The sequence below is a fragment of the Gigantopelta aegis genome, chromosome 4 (genome assembly GCF_016097555.1).
Source record: "Gigantopelta aegis isolate Gae_Host chromosome 4, Gae_host_genome, whole genome shotgun sequence".
Taxonomy (NCBI): Eukaryota; Metazoa; Mollusca; class Gastropoda; order Neomphalida; family Peltospiridae; genus Gigantopelta; species Gigantopelta aegis.
The window spans coordinates 28505408-28532355 of NC_054702.1; the positions used below are offsets into that span (position 1 = coordinate 28505408).

General features: G+C 37.8%; 1 protein-coding gene across 2 annotated transcripts; it reads right to left on the minus strand.

The window, feature by feature from the left end:
• Nucleotides 1-3254: 3254 nt before the first annotated feature.
• LOC121372016 (leucine-rich repeat-containing protein 74B-like) lies at nt 3255-26935 on the minus strand. 2 transcript variants are annotated; one of them, XM_041498253.1, is made up of 12 exons: nt 26635-26935; nt 20209-20635; nt 19101-19285; nt 15829-15936; nt 15423-15516; nt 13794-13843; nt 12661-12828; nt 11188-11382; nt 9777-9872; nt 7429-7698; nt 6205-6290; nt 3255-4339 (listed from the first exon to the last, which is right to left on the minus strand). In XM_041498253.1, the coding sequence occupies exons 2-12, from the start codon at nt 20546-20548 to the stop codon at nt 4204-4206; spliced, it is 1728 nt and encodes a 575-aa protein (XP_041354187.1). In that variant the 5' UTR covers nt 20549-20635; nt 26635-26935; the 3' UTR covers nt 3255-4203. The 2 variants fall into 2 exon arrangements, with proteins under 2 accessions (XP_041354187.1, XP_041354188.1); XM_041498254.1 differs by lacking the exon at nt 26635-26935 and adding an exon at nt 25176-25277.
• Nucleotides 26936-26948: the final 13 nt, after the last annotated feature.

A 26948-nucleotide genomic window follows, 5' to 3' on the forward strand; every position in this document is an offset into this window, starting at 1 on the left:
GGATGAATTTAATTAATATTTAATTTTTTGGTGAGGGAGCCATTTTTTAAAACACTTCAAAATCTGACCCTCTGTAAACCAGAATTCCCTGAAAACCAGGTCCATTTTTAATGAACAGAACCTCTCTAAACCAGATACCCCTTGAAACTGGATGGTTTAGAGGGGTTTCAGTATATATCTTGGGAAGTATGTACAGACCTAATGAGATGTGTATTTTTTAATACTGTAGGGGACATTAGAAAATTGCTGCATCTGCCCCAGAGTACTACACTGACTTAATCCTGTTAGTTTGTTGAGTATTTACAATGAGCCTTAGAACAACAACCCCTGCAATTAACAAATGTCCACGGCAAAAAAACATGCCATTTAAAAAACCCTGAATATAGTCCACGGCAAAAATGTGCTGTTGAGAATTAAAAACTCCACAGCAATCTCCACAGCATTGCTGATTGCCGATTGCTGTTTGCCGATTGCCGATTGCTGTTTGCCGATTGCCGTGGGTAATTGCAGGGGTTGGAACAATAATTTGTTGAAAGTATTTTTAGTGTAGACATCTAGGGTTTTGCCTAGAAAATGATAACTGGTGGAGATAACATGCAAGTATAATATTAGTGAGATGCATAGTGTAGAATTCCTACACTTCGTTACTTCAAAATAGTATTACAGGTGGTAGTCGGCAGCGACAGTGCTGGTCGAAGCTTTAATGTACCGGTTGGCACTGACCTCTATAGGTAGAACCCATCGCATCTATAATGGGGAGAGGGTAGGGATGCATTAGATATATGATCTGTATCTGAAGGACAACTTGATCCACGTTACGACTGACATGTTATATAGGCAGAGCCATGTCTGTTGTATGTATTGTAAAAAAAAAAAATCTTGGTGTATTAATATATTTGTATATTTGTTCTTCATCAAACCAAATGTTACACGATGTTACACAATGTCATGTCAAAATTATTTTCTCCCTAGGATTCTGGAAAAAGATATCTTTAATAATGTAAGAAAAATTACCTGCATTCTTCTACAATCTTGAGAAATGTGTTTGGTGGGTTTTTTTGTTGTTGCTTATTTCTTTTCTTCTTTTTTTTTTGGGGGGGGGGGGGGGGGATGGTGGGGTGTCATGTTATAAAAGTTATGAAATTAACGAATTAAAGAAGATGTCAAAATCTATTTTTCGATTACTCTGTTAATTGTATTTTCAAATATTTTTTTATAATTTAATTTGGCATCTAGATATGCGACCTCTGTTGAATTGACCTCTGTTGAATTGGTCCGTTGGTTACCAATCATACATACTGAATGTAATACAGTTAAATTTGACTTTTATTTTTCTACTGGATTGAACTTTAAAAAAAAGTTTTATTATTTGTCCATGTATCCATTGAGCAGTTTCAGTCAGATTAGCTTGATGTGTGGGTGGGTATTTTGTATTTTAAAAAAGAAAAATGGAAAATGCAGCATTTACAAATTGAGGTTACATGTAGGTTTAATTCATTTTGTTTCCTTTAGGTGTGTACTTTTAAAGCTCAGTCAATCATCATTTAGATATCTCAAAACACTTCACCAAACATACTGTCAAGTTTTGAAAATTTATATATTAACACATGTATGTGTCATTTCGTAATTGGTGTCATATTTTCTATTTCTGTAGTTACCGTTTTCACTGACATGTCATTTGTGAAATAAACTTGTTAGTTGTTTTTCTTGTGTGTTATTTTCTTTAATATTTTATTTTATAATAAATGTATGACATAGAAGTCGGTAAACAAGATGAACTGATAGATTATATAAATTCTAGTAAATAGTGTACAAAAGGCCGTGATTAGTTCTGTCCTATATGTGTACAAGTGCATATATAGTGTATACCACCAAATAAATCCCATGTATGACAATAGTAACAATGCAAGACGATGGACCATACTTTGTTTAAATAAATAGGTGCGGGGAGTAACAGGTACTAAAACTATTTTGGACTATTTAATGTTTAATCTCGTCCGCTATTGTAAGGCATTTTGAGGATTTCAACACAAACCATAGGTAACGAAACCACAGACAGCCCAATGTGTTTGATATTTTTAGTTTTATAAAGACTTCACATTTTAAAATTAATATAATGCTGTACACTTCGAACTAACGGGTCATATTTACAAGCATGTTTTTGTCTTAAATGCATTTGACTACGGACTAACAGGCCTCAGTGGTGTCACGGTTAAAAGAGACATTCCTGAGTTTGCTACAATGTTTAAGAAGATGTTGACTAACGGAGACTAACTATTGCAATTACATATCAAATATATTTGTCTGCATAAAATATTAGTGGCTGTAGTTAAACACATTTCTGATCGTTCTAATATTTGTACTAGGTTAAATTTAATTTTATTTCCTAAAATATTTGTTTTCGTGCGTACGAAATTATTTGAAGACAAAATCCAATTTGAGCTTATTACAAATATTAAGACGACCAGAAACACATTGAATATACAGACACTGATATTCTATACAAGAAAATATATTTAATGTGTAAGTTTAATCGTAGAAATATTTTATTAGTCGGAAACATCTTACAACGAGCAAACTCAGGAATGTCCCTTTAAGCCATCGAACATAAGGCTGGTAGGTACAGGTTTCGCAGCCTGCTACCGGCTCACACCAATAGCGAGTTTTACAATAGGTAAGTGTAAGGCCACTACACCATGTTCTCTCTCACTAACCACTAATAATTAACAACTAACCCTTTGTCCTGGACAGACAGCCCAGATAGCTGAGGTGTGTGCCCAGGACAGCGTGCTTGAACCTTGATGGGATATAAGCACGAAAATAATTTAAAAGAAAAGAAAGAACTACGGACTTTGTACATTCGGCTCTACAAGTTTATATTGTATTAACGTTTGGTTGCGTCCTTTTGTGTGTGTCGGGGGGGGGGGGGGGGGTCCAGAGGTACTGGAATATTCTTATTTCTTAACATGATTTTTTTAAAAAGCAAACTCCGCATTCGCATTTTGAAACTTAGACGTGCACATTCAGTTAATCCAGTTCTACGATATCTCCATCATACAACACTATTACAGATATTTTTGCAATAACGTCCATCGTTCAAACATCGTATCCGATATGTTTAGGTCATCGTGTGTCAATGGTATGTTATGTTTTGTGATGCTTAAAATCCGTTGCGTATTTTTGTGCTGGGATGTAGTTAAACTTTCATTCATTCATGTGTTAATGGAATTAATGTCACATTGAAAAAAAGAAAGAAGAGAGAACACTTCCGTTTTATTATCTATGATACATCTACTAAAGTATAGTATTCATGCAAAATCTAGCTAGCTAGGTAGTCATTTGGTGCGCCATCACCTTGTTGACAATTGCAAACGGTGACTCAGTAATCTTGATATTACAAGGCTCACATAGACAGGGCGGTACTCTCCGGGGGGCGGGGCAGTTGCCTCCCTGAGAATCTCACTTTTTTTTTTTTTTTACTCCAGAAAATAGCACACACATCTCAGGGTTTAATATTTATAGTGTTTCATTTGTTTATAAAAAGTAGTGCCCCCCCCCCCCCCCCCCCGGATTTTGATCAGAGTACGGCCCTGATAGAGCACCAGCCACTCTCACAATCATTGCTATTCATTACAGTTTGTGTCCGTGTCACACTATATCGATATAATTCTGGTTTTAGAATTGTTGACACTAATTCACTACATCTGGGGACGTACCTAAACTAACAGAAAAACATTTATCAACAAACACTATGATGAACAATGTTATGAAGCTAGACCAAAGGGTCACTCTTTGTATTTTTTGGGTGGGTGGGAAAGCAATAGGCCATTTTGCCCTTCCCTCCCACTAGGTACGGCCCTTAGGAGGGTAAGCGATCGCAAACGCTCGATAGGCTGGTTTCTGCGCCGAATGTTAGATGTATAATATACATTTATGGTGACCGAAGATCAAGCCATGCACCGACTTCGTACGGTACAATCATGTATCGATGTATTTCACATTGTAATTTGAGTTCATGTGTTCTCGGGTGCTTTTCTTCACAAGTCATTCTTGAAGTTCAAGTATTAATATTAAATAGTTTGATAGGCAGACTTCTGTTAATCAGTCGCTCAGTCATTTGACACATGATCACTTCCACTGAAGGTTGAAAAACGCGTGTTACCTACTATTACGTATAACACACACATACATAACGAATGAGTGTCAAGACCCTGCCGCTTCTTGTATAAATGCGTCAGCGTTGTTGGAAGATTTGTTGACTTCGTTTTGGTGTTCCATGACCACCTTGAGAACATTCCGCTTTGTTTTCCGATGTTGAGTATCTTCCTGTACTAGTTCACTATAATAAAAATAGACAAACAGTTATTGTGCAATGTTCATGAAATAATGTGAATTTAAATATGTTCAAACTAATAACACCTTTTGAAACGGTAGCTTGTCACTTGGTTAACTATTAATATACAATTGCGTCGTTAAATAAACCATTTCCTTCCTTCCTGTTAATATACAAATTACTAACTGGACATCGTACATACAAAGTTGTGTTCCAGAATCGTGATATTTGAACTTGTGTATGAGGTGTAAAAACAAGGTGGATGTATTTGGAAGTTGTCCGGTCTTTATATTTGCGCTGGCCTATTGCCAGGATTTGTTTTTTAAGGCGCTTTCATTTTCAGTAGCGGTTACGCAGTTAGGTAGCGATAATTTTCCTGCAATCACTATAATAGTCTATATACAGTGACAATATATGATGACTAGTTAAATTTCTATATTTTCGGTCACTAACCAACAATATGCTAGTGGGGCGGAACTACTTTTACACTAGTTATGAACATCATAGGATTGGTGTATTGTTAAATATCACTTATTATTTTATTTCCAGTTGATGGTTTTGATTTTAAAAAACCCCAAACGTTTTGATGACAATTTTTGTTATTTAAGAACTATTTTGTTTTGGTGTATAGATGTTGTTTTCGATATTAAAGGCATTCAACATGTGCCAGCCTACCGCCCTAGAAAACGGTAAAATTGTGTAATAAAATAGTTAATTTCATTAATTTTTCGAATTATATAGGACTGCAGGATAAGGTTTGTTTTGTTACTGACACCACTAGAGCACATTGATTTTTAATCATCGGCTATTGGATGTCAAACAATGAGTACTTCTGACATACAGTCTTAGAGAGGAAACCTGCCACATTTTTGCATTACTAGCAAGGGACTTTTATATGCACCATCCCACAGACAGGATAGCACATACCACGGCCTTTGATATACCAGTCATGGCGTACTGGTTGGAACGAGAGCGAGTTCAATGGGCCCATCGACGGGGATCGATCCTAGACCGACCGCGCATCAAGCGAGGGCTTTACCACCCCGACTGCAGGATAAATAAAATAACCAATCGCAAGGCATTCGCCATTTTAACCTTCGTAGGATAAATCCGATATCCCAAGACAGTAACCAGTTATTACCTATATATTATATCTGTTCTCGAGCCAAGCAAAACTAAGGTGAGTGGGTGAAAGGAAACATTGTTCGTACACATCTGTTGGTGAGAACATCATTCGTTATTTTTTATAACACATACTAATAACACACATACGTGTGATAACAATTTAAAGACATACGACAGACTGATGACAAGCCACAAGTTCAGCCAACAAACGTTTCGCTAACGTTCGCGAACTATTTGAATGGTTCCCAATGTGGCCATTTGGTTTACTGTGAAGCGCATAAACCAGTCTAGCGGACGTTTTTTTATTGCTAGATTTACTCAGCCCTAGTCGTCATTGCCATATACCATCCAATGGAATAATAATTTTAACAAAGCACCAGTCGAAACCGATCACTCTGTGACGTCGCGTTGGTTGATTCCAGCAACTAGGCATTCAGCTATTAATTCGCCTTTCATGGAAGCGGGTGAAAACGTATTTTTTTTTCTCTTTTTTTTTTTCAATCTCCCCTCCCCAAGGGCGGGGACCAGGGGGCCTGTCCCTCCCCTTAAAAAATAAAGTGCCCCCTTTTTTTAACAATTTATTTACAATTTTCATTAAAGTGCCCTTTTCAGGAAGTTGCTCCATGTGCCCTTTTCCCTTGGTCCCCTCCCTAAAATGTTTCCTGGGCCCGCCCTTGCTCCCTCTTCCTACCTGCTTCCGACGCCTATGTTCATTCATATCTTCAATACATGTAAACCGAACTTACCTGAAATCAATTTCGCCGTCTCCATCCTTATCCATGCGCTGTAATAAAATTTCTATCTGCTCTTTCGTCATTTCAATGTTGAGCTTCTGTAAACAAAATACATACTAAAATAACTTCAAATACGCACCCATGCATGTTTAGTTGTGTCAATTGATACATAAACAAAAACAAAAATTTGATTAATCTTAGCTTCGTCATTGAAATTGTCATCTTGAAGTTAAAAAACCCAGCCTCGGTGGCGCAGTGGTTAAGCAATCGGACTACAGGCTGATAGGCACAGGGTTCGCAGCCCGGTACCGGCTCCAACCCAGTGCAAGTTCTTAAGGACTCACTGGGTAGGTGTAAGGCCACTACACCCTCTTCTCTCTCACTAACCAACTAACAACTAACCCACTGTCCTGGACAGGCAGCCCAGGACAGCGTGCTTGAACCTTAATTGGATATAAGCACGATAATAAGTTGAAATGAAATGAAGTAAAAAAAAAAAAAAAAAAAGTAAAAGAATAAAAAAAATTATATCTATTCTAGGCAGGGCTGTGATGAGTCAAAATTGCCCAAAGTAAAATGACGAAAAAAAAGAAAGAAAAAAGGTTTTAATTAAAGAATGTGGGTGGGGAAAACATTAAGACTACTGCCGTGTTGAATTCATGGTTGCAATCAGTTAGTGTCAGCTGGTCAATCAATTAATCAACCAATCGGCTATATATGGCCCGCCACTAGAGCACATTAATTGATTATCGGCTGTTGGATGTCTAACATTTGGTTATTCTGACATGTAATCATCAGAGGAAACCCGCTACATTTGTCCTAATGCAGCAAGGGATCTTTTATATGCACTTTTCCACAGACAGGAAAGCACATACCACGGCTTTTGACCAGTTGTGGTGCATTGGTTGGAACGAGAAAACCCCCAATCAGTTGAATGGATCCTGCGACGCAAGCACCTCAAGCGAGCGCTTGACCGACTCGGCTAAATCCCGCCCCACTCTTCAGTAAGATGAAAAGATGAAAATAATCTTTTGCATAAACCCTTTTTTAAATTCGTTGTCAATAAATTTTATTTAACCATCAATTCAGTATTTTTATCTTATCATTTGTATAAACATTTCTAATTTATTAGTTTTTTTACACTCCCCAGCCACCCAGCCACCCCTCTCTTTCTGAGTACAGTTTCTGGCCTTTGTCAAACTTTCTTTTTTTGGAGTGATAACTGCGCAAGCTTACCTCGATTCCAGTTATGAGCTCCTCTCTTGATATGGTCATACTGTTGTCCCTATCGAAATGACGTAACACGTCAATCAAACGGTAACCGGCTTTCTCCACCCACTGTTTGAATTTTGTGAATGGGTCTTTCTTGAACGCTTCCATGGGGTCAACGTACTCGGCCGTCAGGGTCGGTACCTCCTGCGTGACCCCACCATAGATGATCTTGATGTTTCGTTTGGATTCCAGTTTTTCTTGAAGGTCTTGGAATTCTGGCTTCACGACAGTATTCTGTGGAAAATTATACAAAATATTAAAGCTTCCATGTCGTCATATATATTAAAGGGACATTTCTGAGTTTGCTGCTATTTTTAAAATGTTATCGACTAATAAAGACTTTTTAACGATTGTAATTACATATCAAACATATTTTTCTGCATAAAATATTAGTGGCTGTACATTAAACGTGTTTCTGATCGTTCTAATATTAATGTACTAGATTCAATTTCATTTTATTTCCTAAAATAAGTTGTTGTTTTTTGTACGTACGAAATTATTTGAAGACAAAATCCAGTTTGGGCTTCTTACAAATATTAAGACGACCAGAAACACATTGAATATACAGAGTGACACTGATATTCTAAACAGGAAAATATATTTAATATGTAAGTTTACTCGTAGAAATATGTTATTAGTCGGTAACATCTTACAATGCAGCAAACTCAGGAATGTCCCTTTAATTGTTAGCTAATTGTGTTTAACTAGAACACGTTGAATTAATCATTGGCTATTAGGTAATTCTGGTATATAAGTCTTAGAGAGGAAACGCGTTACATTTTTTCCATTAGTAGCAAAGGATATTTTATATGCACCATCCCACAGACAGGATATCACATGCCTCGGCCTTTGGTAAGCCAGTCGTGGTGCACTAGTTGGGATGGGAAAATGCCCAGTTAAAGAATGGGTCCATTGAGGTGATTCGATCCTACGACGAATATATTTAAAATGCAACACATCACAAAACAACTACAATTTTAATAGTCATAGGATATTGTGACTACGTTTATAACGACTTAATTACGCAGTAATGTAAAAACGGGGTAGGTTGGAACGAGATCTTGTTAAGTCGGGAGAGAGTTCGTCCTCGCGTGCTTGGGTCGGATAATCGAATCTCCTCGGCAGAAACATTCTCTGATTGGCTCCCCCCCCCCCCCCCCCCCCGTGCATTATGGCTGGTACATCAAGGCAGAAGAAGGAAATGTTTTATTTTACGACGCACTCAACACATTTTATTTACGTTTATATGGCGTCAGACATACGGTTAAGGATCACATAAATATTGAGAGAGGAAACCCGCTGTCGCCACTTCATAGGCTACTCTTTTTGATTAGCAGCAAGGGATCTTTTATATGCACCATCCCACAGACAGGGTAGTACATACCACGGCCTTTGATGTACCACCCGTGGTGCACTGGCTGGAACGGAAAATAGCCCAATGGAACCACTGACGGGGATCGATCCCACACCGACCGCGCATCGAGCGAGCGCTGTACCACTGAGCTACGTCCCGCGCCTGGCTGGTACATCAAAGGCCCTGGTATACGCTGTCCTGTCTTTGGGATAGTGCATAACACATATAAAAGATCCATTGCTGCTAATGGAAAACAAAACGTAGCGCTGGCTTCCTCTGAAGGTTACGTGCCAAAATTACTAAATATTTCACATTCAATATCCGATCATTAATTAATCAATGTGTTTTAGTGGTGCAGTTAATGCAAAATTTAACTTTTACTGTAAGAAACGGAAATAAAAATGAGAGAGTTAAAAGAAACGTATCTATTCTAAATGCTTCACTATTAAAAATAGTCTCGGGATTGTATTTTTTAAAATGCTCTAACATCTGGACGAAAGCATACCGTTATTACTGTGAAAATTAATTAGGCCTAATTATTTTATAAAATAAAATAACATTTTTAAAAAAGGGTAACAATGTAACAATAAGTTTATTAATATAATTTTAAAAAAGTTAATTTGTTTTGTTTAACGCCACCACTCGAGCACATTAATTTATTAACCTGAATGTCAAACAGTTTGTAATTTTGACATATAGTCTTGAAGAGGAAACCCGCTCCAAATGTTTTCCATTAGTAGCAAGGGATCTTTTATATGCACCATCACACAGACAGGATAGAACATGCCAGTCGTGGTGCACTGGCTGGAACGAGAAATATCCCAATAGGCCCACTGAAGCGGTCTAGGAATCGATTCCAGACCGACCGCGCATCACTCTCTTAGGCAAGCGCTTTAGCACTGGGTTATGCTTCGCCACCCCCACCCCCACCCCCACCCCCATGTAAGAAATAACTTACGCCAAAGTTGAGTAGATTAAGTGAACTGCTTTCATTTTTATCCACGCCCACCAAAAGAGCAAAGGCGCCATCTGCATGGAGTGAATTATATCCAACCTTCAACAAACGAGATAATATTATTTTATAACATGAACATGAACTTCTATTAGCATTCTCCAAAACAAGCATGTATCTTTGCATTAGGCCAGTATTTGTTTTATTATTCGGTTTACGAACCCGCCGACGTAAATTTTGCTCAAATAAAACAAAACAAAAAAGTCGTATTTTTCACCTTTTTTTTTCTCTTTTTTTTTCCGCCGACTTCCACAAACAGCTCTAAAGAAAAAAAGTTACCATTCTAGTCTATTGTGGCGCATTTCGTAAGGTAACAGTGAGAAATAACATTTATTCGTCTTCGGTCGCTCTCTTTCGGTCCGAATCGCTATTTCGCGAATCCACATCTATCAAAGTAGCCATATTAAAAAAAAAAATTCACCCCTACTGATACACCCCAAACAGGTGGGGGGTTTTGGGGGGTTTTCCCCTTCCTCCTACCTTTGTGCACAAAAGTTCTTGTTCGTAAACCTAAAAATTAAAAAATACTGGCCTTAGAACATACAGACTAATTGTAATTATGAATAACTAAAATATAACAACAGCAGTTGAAATGGCCAAGTGACAATAAAGGCTCATACAGATTGGATGCAGCGCGTGCGTGCGGTCTGACTGTTGCGACTGATGCATCTGCGTCTTGCGTTTTGGGCATATATACCATATATGATTATTTCATTGCGGCTGGCCGCATGCGTTTTGTAGACGCACGCAGCAAACACATCCAGTCTAGAACCTCTCATTGAACCCAGTGTATTTTGATTTTGTTATAGCTGGACCGCACGCACGCGCCGCATCCAATCTATATGAGCCTTAACAACAGATATCCTGAATATAACTGCTGATAGCATTTTCAAGCCATAAAGTGTCTGTGGCCTTTTTCCCTCAGTAAAAAAAAATAATTGCCAAAATGGATTTCATTGGCATAGCACCCACCTTTTGGTTATGGACCTAATTACTACAGCCTGACCCCATTACTCCACCACACAACACTTCTGACTGAAGTTCAACTGCTGTAAAACATCTACCTTCAACTTACGTTTAACTGCTGTAAAACATCCACTGTCAACTTACGTTTAACTGCTGTAAAACATTATCAACTTACGTTTAACTGCTGTAAAACACTGTCAACTTACGTTTAACTGCTGTAAAACATTATCAACTTACGTTTAACTGCTGTAAAACATTGTCAGCTTACGTTTAACTGCTGTAAAACACTGTCAACTTACGTTTAACTGCTGTAAAACATTATCAACTTACGTTTAACTGCTGTAAAACACTGTCACTTACGTTTAACTGCTGTAAAACACTGTCAACTTACGTTTAACTGCTGTAAAATATCGTTGGTCTGTAGACCGTCGGACATTGACATAGCGCCGTGTAACGGCAGCCGACAGAACATTGCGTCCAGTTTGAGAAGAGTTCTGTTGTGCTTTATTGCGTCACCAAGTGCCTTGGCTCCTTCTAAACCAAATCCATTCATTGAAATATTCAGCTCTTTAAGACCAAAATTCTCCTGAAATGTAATTCAGTCTGACGTGAATGCTTGTCTTTTGTGTGGATGGTTTTATCAAGATTATTTGCAATAAATAAAACTGCCAAAGTACAATCATTCAAAGTCAAGTCATAGACATGGTAAAGGGACAGACCCTAGTTTTTAATCACTAAAGCGTATTTTTCACTATTATATCTGTTTATGGTCACTGAAATCAAACATTATATATATTTTATTGTTTAGATTGATAATTTCCTTACAACTTAAGTGGGTAAGGTCATCCTGGTGTTTCTAATACCACAAAATGCTTTTTTTCATATTGTTAAAAACGCACGTGCGTCTGAGAAGTAACGTTTATGGAGTCTGAGTTTTAGTTTATTTTTAAGGACATTTCTCTGTTTTAACGTCACAGATTTAGCTTCACTCTGTTGTACATTTATCCAAATGTGTTGCAGGTTTGTAGATTAACTAAACTTAGTTTCCATTTTCAAAAGCTGAAACTAGGGCCTGCGCCTTTAAGTAATCACACTGACGCAGGCCAATTTTTAAAATATTAGACGATTTCGGAGACTTTTAACGTGACTTATAAAGATATAAGTAATTGCTAAACAGAAGCAGAAAGGGCCAAGAGTGAAAGTTCCATTCACCGTGTTAAAATCTGAAAATGTTTTGGGGTTTTTTCATAACGCAAATTAATGGTTTTTATATAAAGTATTCAAATTCCATTGGCAATATACAGTCTATAAAGAAGATTTATTAAATAACCATTTATTTAATCTTGTTTAAAAAAAAAAAATATATATATATATACATATTAATAAACATGAATAAATCTGAACGACAAAATTGTAACACGTGATCAAGACCGTATATCTGCACAATGCAGAGTCGAATGCGCATTTGGCAAAATAATGGTTGATTCCATGAATCTCTATCTAGTGCATTGTCTGTAGGAGGACAGCCACTCTTCATTAGATCCTTTCCTGAATATTTAATTTTTCATGCAAAGCCACAAATGGACTGCCACTCCCCGACTAGTTTACTAAACAAAAACTGAGCCCAATGGAATAAGTAGAGTTGTGATGACATGCACTCATGAATCACTGTCATAACAGTGATGATATCAGGTGTTCGCGAAAGTTGAGCATATCCTGCTCCACCGATGGCACCTGTCACGAGTACTACCACCACAGCTGTCAAGTCCGTCACTCTATCTAAACGATCACAAAATAATAAATGTGCAAAGAGTTTTACCAGAGAGATGAAAACGTATGTGACAAGACAATCAATTGTAAGTACCTTAAGTCCATTTGCGATGGCAACGCAACCTTTGCTCTGGAAATGATTCCAGCTAAGATCGAGTATTTCTAGAGCCTCGTTTTCACTGAGAGCGTCTCTGAAGAACTGAGCACCATAGTCTTCGAAACAGTTATGCCGCAGTAACAAGCGCCGCAATGTCGTGTTTTTCTGCAATGAGAAATTTAATCTAAACGTAATGTGTCCTAATCATTAATGTCGACTGGCAATACTAACCGACAAATAGAAAATGTAGGAATTTTTTAACTAAATATGTTCGGATATACGTTTTGACATAATATATACCTAACCCTTAATAACAATAATTGCACTTACTATTGCTGAAATAGTTTCCTGTGGGCTCGAGTAGTAGACCTTTTTTTGAATGTATTAATTATTATTATATATAATAATATATATGGTTCTGTCCGATCTATTTGCAACTAATTTGTACCATATTTAGGTCCGACGCAAATAAATTATTTTTGTGGTTTGATTTTAAGCTTATCATTATAACTTTTTTTTCCTCCTAATTAACATTGTATATTCCATATAACCCCACCCCTTGTCTTGACAGAGGTGACTGAACCCTCATTGGATGTACGCGCACGTCAAATGGTTGATTGACTGATTGAAATCTAGGACATGAAACAAAATTGAGGCGAGTGATTAATTGCTCCCTTACCACATTGATACCATAGAATTTCACTTGCTAAGAGGAGCTAAAAATTAGTATTATATAACATTTAGTGAAATATTTTAAAATATCAGTGAAATAAATCAGTCACTCAGTGACGATAACACATTTTAGAGTGAAAATTTAACTATTTCACTCTAAAATGTGTTATTGTCACTGTAGAAAGTGTTATCTTGACTGTAAGAAAGCCGGAACTATTTTGCTGCTGGCATTTTAAAAATAAAGGTAAATTGCCAAAAGTTATATAATAAATAGAAAATTTCGTGTTTTTTGCGCGACTCGTGAGATATGATTGCAAACTTCACGAGATGAGATATAAATCATATTTGACAAAACATATGAAATATCCTCAATCTCTCCTTGAACTAGTCTCAGAGAAGTGATGGGGAGCGAGAATGATGGCTCCCGTATTTAAATGACGTCGTCTGGTACAACTTACTTTTAGCATGAAGTAGAAATATTCCGCTGCTGTATCAGTGATCTCGTTACCTGAAAGCAATAACAAGTATATAAGGAAGGAAGGAAATGGTTTATTTAACGACGCACTCAACACATTTTATTTACGGTTATATGGCGTCGGACTTATGGTTGAGGACCACACACATATTGAGAGAGGAAACCCGCTGTCGCCACTTCATGGGCTACTTTTTTCGATTAGTAGCAAGGGATCTTTTATATGCACCATCCCACAGACATAATAGAACATACCACGGTCTGTGATATACCAGTCGTGGAGAGAGAAACAGACAGACAGCGAGTGAGTTTAAGAGAGAAACTGCGATTAAAGGAAGGCCAATGGATGTCAAACATTTGGTAATTGTAACATATAGTCTTAGAGAAGAAACCAACTATATGTTTCAATTAGTAGCACCATCACACAGACAGGACAGCACACACCATGGCCTTTGATATAAAAAGAAAAAAGAATGAGAAGTATTTAAAGTTTGTTTTGTTTAACGACACCACTAGAATACATTGATTTATTAATCATCGGCTACTGGGTGTCAAACATTTGGCAATTGAATATAATATAATATAATATAATATAATAGATGTTTAACGACACCCGAGCACGTAAAATACATCGGCTATTGGTAAATGAAAATAAGTATTTTTTGGTAAACTACATGTATATTTTTCGATTAGTAGCAAGGGATCTTTTATATGCGCCATCACACAGACAGGACAGCACATACCACGGCCTTTGATATAAAAAGAAAAAAGAATAAGAAGTATTTAAAATTTGTTTTGTTTAACGACACAGCTAGAACACATTAATTTATTAATCATCAATAATAAACTATTAGATGTCAAACATTTGGTTTTTCTGACATAAAATCTTCTAGAGGAAACCCGCTATATTTCTTCATTAGTAGCAAGGGATCTGGCACTATCCCACGGACATGATAGAACATACCACGTCCCGTCCCAAGAAGTATATAAGTTAGAGATACGTATTATAGTATACCCAGTGTCCTTAATACATACACTTATTGTGTCACATTGTCCTGATGTGTCCGTGTTAATACTGTGGGGTTCACGTGGATATGTGCCCACATAAAACGTTAAAGGTACTTATTCTTACGTACAAATATTGCACAGTGTCTAAAACAACCCGCTAAAATTAATATTATGGATTAAAGCTAAAGTTTGTTTTTTGTGTAACGACATCACTAGAGCACATTGATTAATTAATCAATGTGCTCTAATGTTGTCGTTAAACAAACTACGTAGTAGTGCACAGTCTAACCAGGCCCAGGTCTTGGGCGCCAAGTTTTCGGGAGCGGCAAAATCTTGTAACAAAAACTGATTTTTGTTTTGTTTTTGTTTTTTGTTTTGTTTCCATGCTGCACAGTATTCCAATTTTTCTCTAAGTAATCTAAGTAAGCATCTACTCTTTATTCCATAATTCATGATTCCCGACAGCAACTAGTAGGCCTATTATGTTTGTTTGTTTGTTTGTTGTTGTTGTTGTTTTTGGGTGGGGTTTTTTTTTGGGGGGACGCAAAAACATGGCCTGTGTGCGCCAGATAATAAGATACATCTCTGTGTATTGTTTATAAAGTACCTGTGAGATCTACGCTCTCCAGCGTCCTGTTGTTAGCTAGGAGCTGAGCCATATGTATTGCACCAACACTTTCAATCTTGTTTTCCGATAGCACCTGCAGAAATACAACACTGTGTTAATACATAAACGACACCGCATTTATCATTTACCTTAAAACAAGTTTCAAATATATCTAACGAGAGAAAGCGTTTTTAAACATTTGAGTAATAAGATAAATGGTATCTAATGGATACGGGTGTAATTCTCTCTCTCTCTCTCTCTCTCTCTCTCTCTCTCTCTCTCTCTCTCTCTCTCTCTCTCTCTCTCTCTCTCTCTCTCTCTCTCTCTCTCTCTCTCTCTCTCTCTCTCTCTCTCTCTCTCTCTCTCTCTCTCTCTGACTATGCATGAGAAATGTGTTTTCACTCACCAGATCAGTAACGTAGACGTTTTCCCTGAGTACCCGGCAAAGGTGAATGGTCCCTTCAGCTTCGATCCCATTACCCTCAAGGTCGATCTTCTCTATGACAGTATTAATCTAAAAACACACACACACTCATTGACAAACAGACGGATTTATAAATAATCAATTATTAACACAGAAGCATATGCAGAAAATTGTACAAGTGGGGTCGAGACAAGAAAATTCGTTTCAGCAGGCGGGTTAACGCAACTTTTAAAATGAAAATGTTTTAGCCTATATCATATTTTATACTGTTTATCACACATAACCATACAACTTGTTGCTTCAATTATTTAATACGTCCTGGTTGTTGTACACCAATGCCTGAACCTCTTTTGGATATAGGCACGTTAATAAAGTAACAGTGTACTCCAAAATGCATTAAATATGCAAAACAGAAAATACACTATCTTAGAATCTAGGATCTAGGATTTTAACAGATCGACATTACACAGGGGAGGATCCAGAAATATTTTGCGGGGTGGAATTAACGGGAAAAGTGCAGAAGGAAATCCCAATAAAAAATAAATTAAAAGAGGGAAAAAGGGGGCTCATGGATATTTAGTGTGGAGGCAGGTCTCCTGGTTTCTCTCTTTGGATCCACATCTGTAACAATTTATTTTAAGAAAGAAATAATAAAGAAATGAATTATATAGTTGTGTTAATTATAACAATACTGCATTCTGAGCCAAGGCGCACAGATTTAATTTTAATTCAGTTTATTATATAGGCTATTTTAAATACTTTGTGCTTTTTAATTTGTAAATGTCAGAACTTGAAATGTGGAAATGTTAGCAAGCATACTTTAACGGACAGAATTATTAACACAAGAGCAAAATATTTCGTCTGCGTTTTAGTTTGATAAACACCGATTAATCAAATAAACAATGTATCACAAGAAAATTAAAATTATGTATACATATGTATAATAATACAGAACTAGTTCTAAATCTAATCGCTAACACCAAAATCAGTTCTTGTACAATCATGGAATCGATTCCTACACAGCTTGTAATAGTCAACCACAATATGTCTACTAAGTCTAATAATATTTTAAAAATCTTCCGTAGGAGCTGGTATTCCTTTATTTTTTGTTCAATATTAATAAATATTTGTATTTATGTCCCCTTACCCACGTTTAAAGAGAATCGTTGCCCAAACCCAGTTGTAACTAAACGATAATATAATTTAAAATATTGTGCACATCAGACTAGGGTTGCACTATAAGGTATATAATATTAACACATCGGTGTTAAGGATATACGGTATCACCTCATTTTGAGAAGAAAATATAACCTTGAAAGCTAACGTATATTTACGAGTTCGATTATAAATTCAGCAAACATGTTTCAGCTGGAATAAAATCATTCATAATTTCCTCTATTTGTAATCGTTTCCGAAAACTTCATGCTTGACTGTGTGTAAATTTGTGTTAAATTTGTGTTAAATTTACCACGACATAAAATGTATTTCCCATTTAGATAAATTATTGTAGTGAAAATAACTTTAGGCGATGTAACCAGTAAACAAACATACGTGTGTATTGTGTCGCAAAATAATAGACCTTCAATTAGCCTTATTCGGTGAGCACCTTCTACCAATTCAAAACGTCAATGTAGTAAACAATTATTTATGTCTGTTATTATTTATTACTGTTTTCGCATACTTTATAATAGTATGTGCTACACCTCCTTCTACTACCTTTATAATACATATTAATACGTGAAGCATATCAATACTTGTTGAACGTAAACAAAACTGAGATATAGAGTGCGAGTGCGAATAATTTTTATATGCTCATATACCACTAGAGTTTTGAGCATGTCCGTCCCGGGGCCTGTCTCTGGATAGCCAGTGACTTGCTCCGGGACAGAAAAAATTAAGGGGACAATTTTGAAATTTACATCCAAAAATTAAATAGTGGGCCTTTAAAATTTTGATGCGCATCTCTAATTAAGATAATTATTTTAAAATAATTTCGACATAAAATTTTGAACAAAGGTCTAAAACAGTAAAAGTTTAAAGGTTGGCGACTACGGCGATCAGACAGCAATGGGATGAGTTGCTTCTTAGAGAGCCGAATGTTGTGGAGCTCGAAGTGGATCCCGTCTGGCAGCGGTCTCCAGTCCTGGTTGCAAAACCTGCCCCTCAGCTTCGCCGTATCGGTCGTGTCGCCCTGGACGTTGTGACGGTACTAAGCCTTAAGTTTCCCCAAGGCCAGTTGCCAGGTATTTACGTCCTCCTCCGGGGGTGTCGTCTGTCAGACAGGCTGGCTTGCAGGAGATGATGCTTTCCTCTTGACGGCTGCCGTCGCCTCAACAACAGTAGGCCGCTTCTCAACGGGAGCGGTCTGTATAGTCGACCGCTTCACCGGAGGCGCTGGGGTGTGTGTGTGTGTGTGTGTGGGGGGGGGGGGGGGGGGTTAACTTCAGAGCGCACGTCGACACGTCTAGCTTCATAGCTGTCTCTCAGTGGAATGTGAGATATAGAATCAAATTTAATTACGAGAGAGAGAGAGGGATGAACATATTATAGGCTTCTGTTACGGAGATGGGGGGGGGGGGGGAGTGCCAGTTGAAATACACATTAATATATGATTGCATCCACACCTCACACCTCTAAAGCTTTAGTAGTAACTAATACGAACAACATTTTAAGACTGAGGGTGGGGGCATAAGCGGCTGCCTCTACCCACGACTAGGTAAGCTGAACATTTATATTTTCAAAGCAAAGATTTTTTTTTACACCAAATACATGTATTTCTGATATGTTGTATTCTTTGGGGGAGGGGAGTTTATTGTTTAATGTTGATTAATTATTTGGTACAATATATATGTATCCAGAGAGCCAGTGAGATTGCATAACAGGTGGTGAATAGTTATTTAACATTTGCGTTATATTATGCTACACAGAGTGCTTATGTACAAATTAGGGCATCGTCAAATTTTTCAGGGCAACTGGACCCAGCCCGTGACTCACTAACCTCGAGGGGAATGGACAAGGCCTTCATGGCCACTGGACCCAGCCCGTGACTCACTAACCTCGAGGGGAATGGACAAGGCCTTCATGGCCACTGGACCCAGCCCGTGACTCACTAACCTCGAGGGGAATGGACAGCCTGTTTTTGACTCACTAACCTCGAAGGGAATGGACAGCCCGTGACTCACTAACCTCGAGGGGAATGGACAGCCTGTGACTCACTAACCTCGAAGGGGATGGACAGCCCGTGACTCACTAACCTCGAGGGGAATGGACAAGGCCTTCATGGCCACTGGACCCAGCCCGTGGTGTTTCAAGGACAGCTCCTCGTCATGCATGTGCTGTATGAAGTAGCGGACCGGCTTCACCTCGAACAGAGCACACGCCCGCATGTACTTGTTTAAACCAGTCGTGTCTCGGTCGTACCTTTCAGGATACAACCACTCTGAAATATAACAGTCAAAGTAGAAAGAAAAAAGGAATGGCTTATTGGACGACGCTCAACACATTTTATTTACGCTTATATGGTGTCGGACATATGGTTAAGGACCACACAGATATTGAGGGAGGAAACCCGCTGTCGCCACTTCATGGGCTACTCTTTTCGATTAGCAGCAAGGGATCTTTTATATGCACCATCCCAAAGACATGATAGCACATACCACAGCCTTTGATGTACCAGTCGTAGTGCACTGGCTGGAGCGAGAAATAGCCCAATGGGCCCACTAACGGGGATCGATCCCATCAAAGTAGATATCGTCAGCCTCTTAGCATATCTTTCTAATTAATTTTTATTTTTATTTTTGTTTTTTTAATCTTTTGAGACAATTTGTTCTTCTTGTTCTTGTTCAAATAGTCGGTCCGGGGTCGATCCCCGTTTGTGGGCTCATTGGGCTGTTTCTCGTTCCAGCCAGTACACTACAACTGGTATATCAAAAGCCTTGGTATGTGCTACCTTTTCTGTGGGATGATACATATGAAATATCACTTGCTACTAATGAAAAAAATTCCTGTCCTGGACGGAGGAGCTGGCCAAAGCCGGCACAGATTGCTCTGAATGTGCACGTAAACCCCTATGACATGACATGACAATGGAAATTGTTTTTACACACATTAATATTAAAGTAAATTTGAACCTCCTAGCCATAGATTTTGTGAGACAATGCACTTTGTTGACTCCTACCCCCTACTTTATACATACATATATCTATACATCTCAAATGCATATAAATTACCCTGAATTTGATTTTAGTCATCATTTATAAAATGGTCCTGTTATGTGTAGGCCTACTTACACTATTATTGGATCTTAAAGGTATACACAGCTGATTTTATGTTATATTTTTTTTAATCTACACATTTACTTACTATCTTCATCCATATCTAGATCCGTGTCGTAGTCTTCGTCATTGAGCAGCAGAGGTTCCAGTAACACGGATCCCTCGTTGTCAGACGAATCGGAACTCTCGTACGAATCGCCACCATCGCCGTCTGCTTCCGACGCATGCGCAGTGGACCCTTCGCGAGAGAAGACGGCAGACGAGTACAAGGATTCGTCGTCGTTGTACTGCGTGAGAAGAAATGGTTCCTCCGGGTACTCCGCGGAGTTTGGACTCGACTGCCCGCTGTCGACATCCTCCTCCGATCCATCTTCCACTATGGGTTCTAGTTTGGATGACGTAGATTTGTCCACCTCCGTCGTGGACATCGCTGGTCGCACTGGTTACAAGATGGGCACGGTTACATCATCGGAACGAGTCTGCATATAATAATTAAACCATCATACGTGTTGCGTCTGAAAGCAAGAGAGGATAGGGAGTGTTAAAGACTTGATACAATATTATTAAGTTTATTTAGTTTAACGACACCACTAGAGTACATTCAATTTATGAATCATAAGCTACACTGATTGTTAAATGTTTTATACTATTGACATATAGTCTTAGAGGAAACCCACTACATTGGATCTTTTATATGCACATACCACTCCGTTTGATATACTAGTCGTGGGGCACTGTTTGTGACGGGAAGAATTAGGTAGAGGGAGATCGATCCTATGACCTAAGCACCCCAGATGAGCTCTCTATCGACTAAGTCAGATTCCACCCAAACTTATAAAAGTCAGTAATGAAAGCAATCTAAGTTAAAAGAGATCTTACTTCTCCCTTGTCAGTGCATTTAACCAAAGCTAATGTTTTCTCGTCTGCAGATGACATTGCATTCAGTCAATCAAAATACTGGTATTATAAAACATATTATAGTTCGCATTCGGAGTTACAGTTCACGATGCTCTCCTGGACAAGAAATGGCGTTGGTTCGTAGTAGATTTGAAAATCGTCTTACCACACTACTGATGCATAAAAACACGCCTTAATTTATTATAACACTATTTACTAATGCAAAACACAAAAACATTGTAAATAAATTTATTGTTAAACTTATGTTATTGCTTTCAACGGTTATCACCAACAGCCTTTATACCATAATATACAAACTAGTATATCACCATTTCCCCCTTTAAGCTGTATCCTAAAGCTGTATCCTAAAGTTGCATCCTAACCGGACGCGTGCGACGAAAGCGGCGCGAACGATTTTTGTTTAAGAAAGAAAAGTTTGTTTTATTTAACGACGCCACTGGAGCACATTGCTTTTTTATCTTATCATCGGCTATTGGACGTCAAACATATGGTCATTCTCACACTGTTTTTTAGAGGAAACCCGCTGTCGCCACATATGCTACTCTTTTACGACAGGCAGCAAGGGATCTTTTATTTGCGCTTCCCACAGGCAGGATAGCACAAACCATCGCCTTTGTTGAACCAGTTATGGATCACTGGTCGGTGCAAGTTGTTTACACCTACCCACTGAGCCTTGCGGAGCACTCACTCAGGGTTTGGAGTCGGTATCTGGATTAAAAATCTCATGCCTCGACTGGGATCCGAACCCAGTACCTACCAACCTATAGTCCGATGGCCTAACCTCGACGCCACCGAAGCCGGTATTTTTTTTTAGAAATCATTGAGTTCAATTGCTGCATCATAACCGCACGCGTACGGCGCGACAGATTCATGTAGTCGAGCGCGCGACACAATACCGATAGGAATTGTTTCTAATTTTATTTCAGAAATCAGGATACTGCAATTGAAACCAATGATTAGGAATGGTTAGGATACTGCAATTGAAACCAATGATTTCTAAAATAATCGCTCGCATCGCTCGCGGCCGGTTAGGCTACAGCTTTAATATACTACGTAGCACAAAACTGAAATATCGCCAATACTCGGCTGATCGGAATTTGACCCCGGCTACTACTTCCATATCCCAGACAAGCTGCTGATTTAGTAAGTCAATTAATTAATTAATTAATTAATTATATTAAATATATATAATTTTTCATAAATACTGTTATTAGTTGATCTATTAATTTAGGGCTGTACCTTACAAAAAGTAAAAACAAATAAGATATTTTTAAATTAATATTGCCATTTTTACCTAGCTCTGTGAAGCCGCTGCTTTACTTGTTTAGTTTGTAAATGACACCGGCCTCGGTGGTGTCGTGGTTAAGCCGGCTCCCACCCACAGCGAGTTTTAACGACACATTGGGTAGGTGTAAGACCACTACACCCTCTTCTCTCTCACTAACAACTAACGACGAACAACTAACCCACTATCCTGGACAGCTGAGGTGTGCGTGTGTGTGTGTGAGTGTGTGTGTGTGTGTGTGTGTGTCTGTCCAGGACAGCGTGCTTTATCCATAATTGGATATAAGCACGAAAATAACCATGTAAGATAATATTAACATTAACCTTGGGTCTCTATATGATTTAGTGGAATATTTATATTAATTTTATTTTATTACATTATAGTACGCTTATCAAAGCCTGTGGGGTATCGTAATAATACTCGATGCATTACAAACACAATAGAAATATATTTTTTCAAGTCATGTGTATTGTAATAGAGATGTAAAATGTTCACACTCCATTAACTATTGTACAAAAGCTAATGAAAATATATCTTACCCCCGGATCACAACCCTTTCAGTATCAATAATCCAACGACAGCTATTATACAGCTATTAGTTTCAACTTAAAATCAGGTGCGTGTCCATTTAGCTTTATTAAGAAATAGTAACATTTATCAATGGCGATAAAAAGGGCGAAAGAGTGGATGTTGAAAAAGACTTATAGCAGAATAAAAAAATGTAATCTAGATTTTGATCTCGACGACAGAGGGCTCTGGCCGTATTGTATTGAATGTGGCTGTCTTAAGAATGTTCTTTAATGGCGTCAGTGGCGATCGCTTAGAACTTCATAAACTGCGATGTCAACAGCAGATTATTAACGGCCAGTGTCAGCCACGACACGATTCTTTGATTAGGAGGCCACTCTTAAGGAATCCATTTTTCAATAGATCTATACTGTTTTGAGCTTCCGTACACCTCTTACCGCGGTCCTTCACGGCCTGTTAGCCACTGTATTTAATGGTTAATTTCTGTGAGTGGAAAACACTTCTCGCTTCCACAGAAGAAAAAAAAAACCAAGTCATAGTTGTTTGCCTGAGTAATTATATACTAATATGCATGCTCCAGGGGCGGATCCAGGATTTGTTTAGGGGGAGGGGTCTAATGGGAAACGAGCACACGAACCAAGGCCCGTGCTTATAAAACGTTTTAGAGTCCAGGGCCCGTATTTTCGAAGTCATCTTAGTGCTACGGAATCGTAAAACCGTCGTAGGTTGTGACGCCAATACAGCACACGCCATAATGACGCCATAGCTTACCACGGTTTTACGATTTCGTAGGCTAAGATTGTTTCGAAAATGTGGGCCCCAGACTCAATCTCTAAAGACGCACCACACATGCATTGTGTATGGCGGTGTCATTGCATTAGTGTCACAGACTCTGTTAAAGTCTTGAGTTTTATACTCTAAACGTTTTATAAGCACCAGGCCAGCTCCTTGAAATGGCATCCTAACAAAACAACAACAAAAAATAAAAGAAAGAAAGAAAAAAGGATAATATTTTTAAGGGGGTGGGTCCCCTGATTTGTGTCCACGACAGCGTCCATAAATCTTACTTTTAAAAAAACAACAGTATCATATATTATCGAAATTATAAAGTTATAATACAGATATATGTACATGTATATGCATCTTCTGCGATCCTTGGACCCAAGCACCTAAGGATAACACTCTATAAAGTAAGCTAAGCAAGGTCCTGCTCCCATCTGATGCGTTTCATTTTGACAGGTGATTACTATCCATCGAACCTCATTGGGTTTATTACGTCCCAACCAGTGCTCTACTACTGGTATATCCAGGGCTTCTAGAATTTTTTTAAAATCCGCTAGCCATGGGATCGATGATTTTAATAATTTACTAGACACAATTAAAAATTGATTAGCCCAACTTTACTTTAAGATAATACTAAATAATAGTAAGAATCGGATATGTCACCTAAAGAGGGAGATAGAACTTACAAACACTAATATTGGGGGATGGGGGGTGGGGGGTGGGCAGAATATTCACATTTACAAAATAGACTCAACTGCAACATTTAACAAATGTTTTTCACTAGTCATCTGGCATGGCAATAGTAGCTATTTTCTAGCCCAAAATTTAATATCACTAACCATGGGAGTGGGGCTACCATAATCTAGAAGTCCTGGGAATATCAATGGTCGTGGTATGTACTGTCTTGCCTGTGAGAAAGTGTATATAAAAGAGCCCTTGTCCTGGACAGAACTCTCTGGCGAAGTCAGAAGATGTGCTCACTATAGGCGTGCTTTAACAGTTTTCTGATCACAGCACGCCAAGAATGTCCCATACCCAAATGTTTGACATCCAATAGCTGGTGATTAATTAATCAGTGTGCTCTTATGGCTGCGTTTAACAAAACAAATTTTAACACTACCAAATAAATGAGGTGTTGTTAGATAACCAGTATTTAATTTATTCTGGTCTCTATTATAAACTCTATGTTTGTGACTACTGTCCCATCAATATATCAGTTTTTAAAATCCTCGACCTATAAAATACTGGTACATTTTAGTTATAAATCTAGATAAACTATTTCAACTTTTGGTCCGTTTTTTATTTAGTTTTATTATTTCATATATATTATGCCAAGATCAGGTGTTGTAATGCAATATGTATGATTAAATACGTACTTTTTATAACATACGTGTATATACTATTTTAATTCAAATGGGTACGGCTAAGTATGTACTTTTTATAATATATAATATTTTAATTCAAATGGGTATGACCAAGTATGTACTTTTTATAATATATAATATCTTAATTCAAATGGGTATGACTAAGTATGTACTTACAGTTGATTCTGTACCTAAAGCCACGTTGGTCCACCACGTATTCATTAACCGTCTCAAGATTGTAACAATATAAATCCAAGATTCGCAGAAGACAACCTACGGACTGTAACAAAACAGAATACCCATGTGCAACGATAACCACTGTATTGTTGAGAAGTCATCGTGAAACGAGAATATATCTGTGTGATAACAGCACTCATTGTTTCCGCTGGAAAATAATACACCAGTACCGTAAACCCAATTTAACACAATGCTTCGCCGCTCTGTCACACTGTCTACGTTCCAGCTACATGTAAATGTGACGTCACTGGTTAATTGTTTGTGATTAGTATTTCGTTATACGGGTGGAGATATTGGTTTTATAACATGATATATGTATGATTATAAAATAGGATTTGTTCACTGAACCTCAACCGTCCTGAATGACTGGGTAATCTGCACAATGTCTTGCTTTTGTCATGTGTTATCTCAAACCATAGACAAGACTATATCCTGGTCTAAGATTCGGTAAAGAGGTGTCAGGGTAGGAGATATATCTACAAGTATATGTCCATCAATGGATGAAGGAAAAAAGTTAAATCAGTTTTTGTGTCAAATAAGTAAAGCATTTGATCGAGTTGGGCACAAGGATCTAATCCACATATTGGAAACTGCCAGGATAAAGAGTAAATTGTTAACTTGGTTTGCATGTTACCCATGTCCCCATAAACAATATTTTATACTTTAAAACCCACCCAGTCTTCTCACAGAAAAACGGTTTCAAGTGGTGTTCCCCAAGGTTCTCTTCTTAGTCCTATCTTGTTTTTGATCTACATAAATTATATTGATAGTGGGATTATTTCCAATATACGTTTGTTTGCCGATGTCGCATGTTACATTATTGTTAAATATCGTCATGACGATTAGTTGTCAAACTAAAAACCATAAACAATATATACTTGTACTATAAATAATGTAAATATTTTAAAATTCTTTCCCTGCCTCCCAACCTCCTCCTCCTTCTCCCTCCCTCCCCCTCCGCTCTCTCTCTCTCTCTCTCTCTCTCTCTCTCTCTCTCTCTCTCTCTCTCTCTCTCTCTCTCTCTCTCTCTCTCTCTCTCTCTCTCCATGTTATACATCCTTTTCTTTATTTACTTTCTTTTCGTTTATTCTTCGTTAGTAATTTATAAGATACATTTATTATATATTTATAATTTTTGCTGTATACTGAACATTTGCATTTGTAAAATGTAAAGAGATGCCTTAATATGGACTTATACCTGTTACCGATCCAAAAACGGCATATGTGTTTATTACTAATATAAATACATGTACTGTTTTAAAAACCAATTGATCAACGTGTGCTAGTGGTGCTCGTCAAGTAAAACAAACTTTAAGTACCGGTAATACTTTTTAGATATTGTTATATTCAAACCAATGCCAACATCATACATTACCTGTAGTTATTTCAAACAACTTACCTGTAATACTAATCAAATCGTATCCAACATGAACGCCTCCATGTTTAACCATTTAAATACATTTTCTGTAAGTATCGTCGACGATCGTGTAATCCAGAGTGAAGAAACACAGGTGCAAAACAAAAATCACACTGATGCTCAAATATCGATGTCACTAAAATTGCTTTAGAAATAAATAGGACTTTCAGTTTTTTACCAACTAAATATCAAAGGATATATAAAACGTTATGACTGGTGGGTAATGTGTGTTAAGAAACAGTGAGTGGGGTAATCAGGCGCATGGACAAACAGCTAAAGCTTGGTGGTGTATCGCC

Excerpts from the sequence above, each read along its gene's own strand:
- LOC121372016 (XM_041498253.1), bottom strand. The coding sequence starts at position 20,548 with ATGTCCACGACGGAGGTGGACAAATCTACGTCATCCAAACTAGAACCC. Across the intron at positions 6,291-7,428 it reads AGCTCATAACTGGAATCGAG|AAGCTCAACATTGAAATGAC; the intron begins GTAAGCTTGCGC and ends TTTTGTTTACAG. Across the intron at positions 4,340-6,204 it reads GACGGCGAAATTGATTTCAG|TGAACTAGTACAGGAAGATA; the intron begins GTAAGTTCGGTT and ends TTTTTATTATAG.